At 43.8% G+C, this 9,801-nt stretch overlaps 1 protein-coding gene across 1 annotated transcript; it reads right to left on the bottom strand.

The window, feature by feature from the left end:
• Window positions 1–498: 498 nt before the first annotated feature.
• LOC123189346 (uncharacterized) lies at window positions 499–7,652 on the bottom strand. Its single transcript, XM_044601740.1, has 5 exons — window positions 6,675–7,652; window positions 3,975–4,669; window positions 3,761–3,847; window positions 1,517–2,464; window positions 499–908 (listed from the first exon to the last, which is right to left on the bottom strand). The coding sequence occupies exons 1-5, from the start codon at window positions 6,778–6,780 to the stop codon at window positions 858–860; spliced, it is 1,887 nt and encodes a 628-aa protein (XP_044457675.1). The 5' UTR covers window positions 6,781–7,652; the 3' UTR covers window positions 499–857.
• Window positions 7,653–9,801: the final 2,149 nt, after the last annotated feature.

The following is a 9,801-nucleotide window of genomic DNA, read 5'->3' as shown; positions in this document are numbered from 1 at the left end:
GGTCCAATCCCTGTCTTGCTGATGATAGCCTTTGGTTAGGCCTCGTCTGGACCAAATCCCTCCCAAACCCCATGGATATCACCGGGAAAAACGACCCATGCGTCCCACCCCGTGAAAGCAAACCCTCTTGTGAAACGTTACACTGCGTCTCTCTCTCGCCCCGACCCACTCTCCTCTTGTGGGTTGCTGCCGAGCTCGTCTATGCTGTTAATTGATACTGCTGTAGAGTGTAGAGGATTAACCGAATGCATCATGAATTGCATAGTGACATGTATTTAGTCCCCGAGAGGATTTGGTGTGGGGTGGGGGATCACCCAATCCTATAGAGTATTAAATCCACTAGAGGATTATATACTCTGCAACCGAACAAGGCCTAAAGGGGTGAGCAATTGAAGCACCATGAATCAATAGAAAAAGTGAAAAACACGAAGAGGAATAAGAAAATAAAATGAAAATAGATAATGCAAATCTGAGACCACGATAATCAAAGGCAAGTCATGAGAAGTATAAAAAAGAAGACAACCTATTCTTTTCCTTTCTTTCTGAAACAAGGATAAGCCATGAGAAGTATAAAAAAGAAGACAACCTATATTCTTTCTGAGCACCTCTATGTGCCTCCAACACCATACATGCTTTTATCATTCGGTATTCCTTCTGGGAAAATGAAGAAAAACCTCAACCCTCTTTTCAGCAGGGAAAAACATCGGTCTAAGCATGACAACTCCCATAGAGCTGAAGTTAACTAAAACATCTCGATTTGTTAAGCTAGACACAATCGTCCCATGGCATCACAAAATACAGCTTGATTCCCACAAGTTCTCAGCGCCGTGACAAACTTTGGTTGATGAACCCTGTCATTAGCCCCTGCATTCCTCAAGCTTCTGCTGCAGCCTCACGTTGTGCCTTAACTACAAAACAGTGGGAATCTATGTCACAGCAATACACATGGTAAAATTTAACAAGTGGTCAATTCCTAATGTGGATTACCAGAATACTTAAATGATGCACACTGCCACGTAAATGATAACAATATGGTCTCAGAAACATCGGCTGGGTCCCGATTCGTAGACAATAGTCTCTTTTTCTAAGCCCCATAAATCATTTAGTATGCCTCATCAGAAGTACAATGATGATGGCAACCAATACTTTCATGGTAAACGACATCATCAATTCATTTTGCTGATATGATGCACATTGAGGATATACTCCCTCCGTCCCAAAATTCTTGTCTTAGATTCCTCTAGATACGGATGTATCTAATACTAAAATGTGACTTGATGCATCCGTATTTGGACAAATCTAAAACAAGAATTTTGGGACGGAGGGAGTACAATAATTAAAGATGAACTGGAAGTTTTAGGAACTGCTTCCGCGAAACTGAAGATGAACCGAAACCTATGAGTACCTATCGGCTACTTAGCAAACTAATTAGAAGGAAAAACCTTACGCACGTGAGTGTGTTACTGAAAGCCAAATAATGTTGATGAACTAGAATAAGAAACATAACAAAACTTACACAATCAGCTATCTCTTCCTGTTTCAGAGGCGGAACTACTTCGTCTTCTTTCCAGCCAAGAGATTTCAGGAAAGCCATTTCTTCTGGACTAGGTTCATCTTCAGTAGGATATGATTCCTCTTCCCCAGCTACAATGGGCACAAACAACAAACTGGCATCACCATAGCTGGAGTCTGCCTTTGCGGAACCATCATTTATATCTGCTGCCATAATGGCCAGAGTAGCTTCAGCCTTGTCTGCCTGAGGCGCCATAGATCCATTTTCGGCATCACCATGATCTGATAAAGAGTTGGTATTCTTGACAGCTGCAACCCCATGGGACCCACGATAAAAAACATCAAGAGGTTCCAAAGATGCCTTTGTTTCCTCATTGTCAGAGAGGTGTCGCTGAGACCCATCACAAGAATTTGCATCCTCACAAGAACTACTTCCAGTCTCAATACACTTGATTCCAGCATCAAACAAGGATAAATCAAGACACGGGTTCTTCTGTTCATTAATCAAGCTAGATGAGGACTCAATACCCGTGCTTGAACCATTTAAAGACTTGCTCCGCAGAAACTCAAAGAATTTATGCTTGGCTTTTGTTATTGATTTTCTCTCACCAGATGGACCTTGTTGTAATTGCAAAGGGAGGCCATTTATGACACCTTTAAGCTTTTGGTTGACAAGGGGCTTTTTCAGTGGTTCCACTGAAGAAGATCGACCTAGAATAGGGCTTAAAGGATTGCTAGTGGAGTCTTTTGAGGTATTTGCAGCACCATTCTGCTCACGGGTCAGGACTTGAAAGGATCCTGGTTGAGATGGCTTGGCAACCTCAGATTTGACTGGAGTACGAACAGAGGTATTGGAAGACTGTGCTGACAGTTGGGGTGCAGTTTTGATAGAACCATTAGAATCCCCAGCTCTTGCACCTTTCGTTTTTAACCTATCTGACAAAGTAGATACCTGCAAAGCATTAAGGAATAAGGGCAAACCAAAGTGTATTTTTTTCAGTACAAGGCAACACCACTCCATATCAACACACACAAGAAAACACTCCATAAATAAGTGAAACAGAAAACCAGCCAGAAGCACATATAGAGGATTTACTTTATGCAACCTTCCCCAAAATGTAGACATGCCTGAACAAACTACGGTGTATTATATCAATTGCATGCTTAATGATCAAATGCTGATCAAGTAATATACAAAAGGGAAGTTTCTGTCAGTTTTGCTGTGTGGTGGAATATTTGTAGATGTTATAGTATCAAGAAAATGTTTAGTAGTTGGCATATACTACTATGAAATAAAATAAAATATGGATCATAAGCAGTAATATTGACAAACTCATATAACATGGAAGGTCAAACACACAAAAAAATTGTCCCACTAAAATTCTAATAATAGAGTTCTCTTAATCTAAGTTCTTTGCGGGGAACATAAATACATAATCTACATGCACAGTAATCCTAATAATTTCTTTCAGGTGTTCATGAGCCAAACAAGTAAGAGAAACTACAAAACTCACACTACCAGTTAAGTCTTACATCAGAACAAACAGCTTCTATGTAATGAGTATTTCAACTGTTCTAACGATCAATATGATTCATAACTCAATGCTACAAGAATAGAAGTTTCTGACTTTTGAATCAATATTCCTTGTAAATTAGTTCAGAACCAAACTGCGTATTTAAATAACGGGTGTACAAAAATATAAAGGATGATAGATTTTACAACAGAAAAACATATCTCCTAATCTCCAGCGCGTACGTTCAAACTATCAACTAATATGTATCCATACTTACACCACATCATGCATTGCATTTACATAAATTATTATGCTATGAAGACACTCAGGTAACTGCCACATCCGCTTCATGGATACTTGCAGTTTGCAAAGAACATGAAGCGACTGAACCAGCTTATGACCATATCTTGTAAATATTATGAATATGATCACTAATGACATGCGTAATTTAGGACCAGGCAATTGTAAGGGACATTGATGAAGCAGATTCCTGACATAGAAACAAAATTGAATTGTTCATCCATGAATAACAGTCCGATACTACTTGATCATGCAAGACAAAGAAAGTTGAAATTATGCTTGTGATGATCTGTCTTTCAAAAGCAAAATTACAAACCAGACAGTGTATCCGAGAAATTGCACGATTTAAATACAACCATGGTAATCACACAAGACACAAAACAACAAAACAAAACAATTGATCTCACAGAGAAGGCAATGTACAGAGTGCATACAGAATTTTTGTTTGATGAAGGCGTCAGAGGTCTTAGAATACACTGCCTCATAGTTCTTTCTTCAATCTTCTGAGCGTCAATCGATAGCTGGGTAAAAAAATGATATTGCACAGGAAACATTAATTAGATTAAGTGAATGGTACAAAATGAGTATGATCATAGACCAAAAGGAGTAAACAACACAAGATATCATATTCAGTACATAATACATTACCTGAGGTGTGGTGGAAATTTTTAATGGAGTCTGCATTACTGTTTCAGCCATGCTTAAGGCAGTCCCACAGTTCGACACTACAAGCTGCTGACTGGAACCAGCACGTGATGAAGCAGAAGAGGTCTGGGTATTGCTTGGCTCACTAAGTCCAGGGACTTCTGCTAGCACTGAGTTCCAGCCATCAGGCGCGGTAACCAATGGTATGCTCTGAATTGGGGAGCCAATTCCAGGAGATGGAACTCTAACTACATCATGTTTTCCATTGTTGTCCTCAGAACTAAGGTGTGGGAATTCTCGCTCAAAGGACATGCCGCCAGCATCCTTTCTAGATAGATTACCATTGTCCAAACTTACTCCAGATGCTCGATTCAATGTGTCCAACTTTGGACGAATACGATTAAACCTATCGCTTTCGGGTCTGCATGAGTTAAAGGGCCCAAAGCCATCACGCAGTGGGTCACCTGCAAGACCCAATCTACTCTCCCAATCACGGAAATCAGAATCCTTGTCACAACCCCTGTCCCTGTTGCTCCTTCCAAAACTAGCATACCCTCTTGACTTCACTGTGCCATCCCGGTCATGCCGTCTGGACACACTTGGGCCAGAACCCCTGCGGGAAGAGGACTGTTGGGAGCTCCGTTCACGATCACGGCCTGAAGATCGGTTTCTTGATGAAGCACCCCTGTCTTGATCATCTAAAAGCATTCAAGTAACAGCTCATTAGCAAATATACATCATGTGTGTAAGCTTAGAAGAACAGTCATTTAAACGAGGTTCATATATGTTTAGCTAAACCATGCAGAGTTAAACCAAAGCAACCAGAAAGACGTGGCAAAAATTGTTGAAGGAACAATGGACATCAACCCTTACTACATGCCAAGTGCAAGAACAATAAAATTCATACGCATTAATGCAATATATCACAGAACAAAAGGCTGCATCGTTGATGTAATACACTATACAGTATGATTGGTATCTCACATAACGGTCCCCAGGTACTACACATGTGACAACAAGCAACAAATGAGTTTACTAGACATATCAACAAAAGAAAATAATTTTAAAATAGCTATTTGTGACTACATGAGCACGCTTCTGTGCCTTGAATCAATAATTACATTTGCCACACCAATGGACAGCTAAAAACTGATCTTGCACAGATGAAGCTTGGGACCTTGCGTCCTGAGCTCCTTGCAGCAGGCCAATCTACTGCACACAGTTAACTCCCAGTGCCTCTCCACTGGGCAAACCCCAATATACAACCCGAGACTTGTCTCCAGGCCAAAGCAAGTAATATGAAATGGTGCCTTGGACCTCTTGGTCATGAACTTTCCATTTCAGCATTTGTGTGATTGCAGGCAGTGAGATTGCAGAGACATGGTGAAGTGAAGAATGCGTTTATAGTTCTTTATGCATTTACTTTTACATACTACTCCCTCCATCCCAAAATAAGTGACTCAACTTTGTACTAACTTTATACTAAAGCTAGTATAAACTTGAGTCACTTATTTTGGGACGGAGGAAGTATAATTTAATTCATTAACCATTTGCTTGGTCTAGTTATGCTAGTCTGCTAATCAAAACAAGTTATAGTACGAAATACCAGACCACATTTTGCTTCTAGCCTAATATAGCTCTACTTCTGCTAGTACACTACAATAAACAATACCATAGCAATTAGCAAGTTCAGTGCACATGCATATCCCACTGCACCAAGGAAAGAAAATTGTCTATTGCTAAAAATGTCTTGCCTACCCCTTAAGCTACTTAAACTAGAGGTATCAACTATGTATATATTTGTGTATGGAGAAGGGCATACATTCTACTATCTATTTCCATATATGCAGGCAAGAAAGGCAAGCATTTAAGAATGATCAACAAAGCTGCAAGCATGAAAGACATGAGAAATAGTCATGATATATCAACTACACATCATGCCTCTCTCCAAGCAATTCTTAAGAGGTGATTCGGCCTAATCCTCACGTACTCCCTAGTACATTTGGCATTACACGGACTGCTGATGCATTATGGCAACACGGCTAACCAACATGAACAAGTAAACATTCCCGTCCAAGAAAGTCTCTGAAGTCTGGACTGACTCCAGCGCAATAGCCCAATAACTACCATTAAATCATTTCCAAGTAAATAATATTTAATTTAATAACAGTTACCGCGGTTAAAAATTACACACTGATAACCATCAGTTTACCATGCAACAGCACGAGGCTGATGTGCTGATGTAAACAATGTCTATGAAGACAGATTGCTCCATGATTACCACAAGTCCAAAATTACGCATTTATGTGACATATTACACTTGCTTCATGTTTCATGCAACAAACATACTAAATAAAGCGCTTCACAGTACAAGCATTGTCCTTGAATCAGACTCATGCCAATACTGGTGGTAGAAAGGTTGAAGAATGATCATTGTTCTTAAAAAAATGGTGAGCTAGCAGGCAGCAATTGCACACCAGAAGAAGTGCACTAACTTCACCGTGCATAAATGAAAAAAACACCACCCAGCATAAAAAAGTCTAAGAACTAATAACGGCTCGTGTAAAATTATTCAATACCACTAGAAACGTATGCGATTCGACTACTATAATAACAATTAATCTTGCAAAACTTTCTATAAGCAGCACTAACCCCTAGCCGTTATATGCACCAAAATGGTAAATTGAAGGAAAGGCAGCTCACCTGCACGGGGCGATGTTCCTGGCCGGAAGCCTGTGGCAGCTACTGTCGGTGCGGCAACCCCGCGCACCAGCCATTCTGGTTTCAATGAGGGCTCACCTCGGTCCATGCCAGCAGGCGCCGTTCACCATCTACGCGCCCCAGCAGCGACGTCCGGTCCGGCACAGCAATGAAACCACCACCACTACTACCACCACAACTACCTTTCACTCCTAGTCCTAGTCAATCACTCAGGGTGGTGCCTACACACGATTCAACAGCACATCCGCAGTTCCGCGCCCAGTCTCCACTCAGGGCGAAGCCGAGACCACCAAAGCCTAGCCCCGAGGGGCGGATCTAGATGGTGTGCCGTGTGTGCAGCGGCACACCCAGATGTTGTGAAGGTCAGTGGGATTTAACTAACCGCTGGATGATAACAAGCTCATACCTCAAACCCCAATGGCTAAAGACTGCAGACGGGGTGGAGACAGCAAGAACGCGATGTCCCGACGAGGAAGGACGGGAACGGCGATGGCGGCCACGCGCGTGAGAGGCGGGCGTGCGGGATTGAGGCCTCAGCCGTGACGCTAGGGTACGGCGCGGCGGCGGCGGCGGCGGCTCTAGGGCACGGTTTGTTTGTAGGTCAGGACTCGGTGGGAAGAGAGAAGATTGATCAAGCAGGAGGCAGGCTGCTCGGGCTGGGATAGAGCGCCTCGGCGGGCGGGCGACCACTCTGCGTACGGTGTTGTCGATGGGTCTCGCCGTGAAATCTGCGGAAGGCGGCGGCGGCGGAGGATTGGGAAATCTCGCGGGGATTCGCGGGATTCGGGAAGCTCTTGCGAAGGGATTCGGGGCGCCGATTTTTCGAGAGGATTTATCTTGCTCGGAATTTTTGTGGGTTTGTGAATTCCGCAGGGGGTGTGGGTTTGTGTGGTGTGCTTGTTCGTCTTGGGCAGGAAGGAGAGAAACCCTATGCAAACTGTGACTTCCTTCGCCCTCCTCCGCCCCCTTCCCTTTCCCGGATGACGGTTGAATTCCTATCTGGTTTTCCTTGCCTTCTTTTCTTTTTCTTTTTTCTTTTTTTATTCACACGCAAGAAATTTACCGTGTCCGTCTCGCACAGAAAAAAGATTAGCACGTCATTGCTACTGCCAAAGTAGTGCTACCAGAACTTATCTCGTCACAATTCAAGTGGTTGCATGGTTAACAGAACAGTAGTATTCTCAGCTCATTACAGTTCTAGGTCTTAGACTTACATTAATACTTGCATTTTTCTGGATTTTTTCATGCCATCCAGATATGTACATTCGGTGAAATGAGATGCTCCGTCAACTATGAAAGAGTCTATGGCGACTTGATCGATCTCAAGATGATGTGCCAACTTCATTTCTGAAGGTGTTCATTGGGATAAAGTGTGTGTTCATGTGTTCATAAGGGTGATTGTATGTGCGTATATATGTATATGAGTGTTTGCTTTTGTACCGTGTTAAAGAAAAACTTATCTAGTTTATGTGGCCTTTTTTAGCTGGGGTATGCCTGAATTTGTGATGCACCCATTTACTCTTATAAATAAATGGTTAGTTACAAGCAATTTTTTTTAAAAAACTTTCAATCTATTAATCTTTAATTATGACACGACAATGAACATGAAAAAACTAATAATAAATACATTCAGATCTATGGATCACCTAGGGACTACTACAAGCATTGAAGCGAAACGAAGGCGGAAGGCACGGCGTCGCCATCGCTCCTTCATCATCGTAGTCAGATGAAAGGTGGTCTTTGCCTGCAAAGCCTCTGGCCGTGACGCAGCGGTGGGCTTGACGATGACATTCGTCGTGCCGTCCTGGCGGTCTTGGTCACGTTGCATGAGAATGGAAATCTTTGGTAGATACCTCGAGACCGCGCGCTTGCGCTTGTCTCCTTAGCACCAAAGAGGAAACCTGCTGCTCCACGCCCGCTGACGACCGACTGGCCTTGGTCGTCATGGCTTGCGTCACCTTAATCTCATGAGGTGGGCACCCGCATAGAAATCTCCACTTCTCGGGAGCCAGTCTGGGGAGGCCGCTCCCTCCGGAGGTCTTGATGTCGCCCGCCTCGCGAGGCTTGGCCCCTCGCAAGGGTCTTGTCTTGAAGGTGTTGTAGATGGGGCGTACCAGGCCGTCGACGGAGCCACGCCATGGGCCGCAGGCAGGCAAGTCTAGGCACCTTGGTTTTCAGAACACCGCCAGTAGCCCCCGGGCCCAAGGCGCGGTCGGACTTGGCTTCAAGGCGAAGCCAAAGGGCAAGGGTCAAGCGTTGCGAGCCCTAATCGCCTGCGGACCGACTCGACGCGTGGCGCTTGATGGGACGTGGGCGTCTCCACTTTCCACGCTGCCTCGGCAACTGCCCGACGTGACAACTGCCTGGTGCATGCAGAAAGGACATCATTACCTGGACGTGAGAGGCCGGCGGTTGGCCTCCCTCTGGCTATATAAATGGGAGAGGGGACGGAGCCCCCCAGCTCATCTTCATTTTTTCGGTCCCTACTTGTCCTCCTTCCTCGTTCTGCCATCCCGCCAAAGCGTCCATGGATCCAGTGAGGAGGCTTTCCGCCACGAAGAAGGGAAAGGCTCCCAAGGAGGGGCCAGGCTCGCCGCCGCTCAAGAGTCTCATCCCAATTTATGGGGGAATCATAGTATCCATCATCCTTTCCTCACATGGGACAATGCTCTAATAATGATGACCATCACACTTTTATTTTCTTACAACTCTACAACTCGATACTTAGAACAAAACATGACTCTATATGAATGCCTCCGGTGGTGTACCGGGATGTGCAATGACTCATGAGTGACATGTATGAAAGAATTATGAACGGTGGCTTTGCCACAAATACGATCTCAACTACATGATCATGCAAAGCACTATGACAATGATGAAGCGTGTCATAGCAAACGGAGCGGTGGAAAGTTGCATGGCAATATATCCCGGAATGGCTATGGAAATGCCATAATAGGTAGGTATGGTGGCTGTTTTGAGGAAGGTATATGGTGGATTTATGGTACCGGTGAAAATTGCGCGATACTAGAGAGGCTAGCAATGGTGGAAGGGTGAGAGTACGTATAATCCATGGACTCAACATTAGTCATAAAGAACTCACATACTTATT

Source organism: Triticum aestivum, chromosome 2A, assembly GCF_018294505.1.
Source record: "Triticum aestivum cultivar Chinese Spring chromosome 2A, IWGSC CS RefSeq v2.1, whole genome shotgun sequence".
In the NCBI taxonomy this organism is placed as follows: domain Eukaryota; kingdom Viridiplantae; phylum Streptophyta; class Magnoliopsida; order Poales; family Poaceae; genus Triticum; species Triticum aestivum.
Note: the sequence above shows the minus strand (reverse complement) of the source record. Positions and strands in the feature narration are given on the sequence as shown.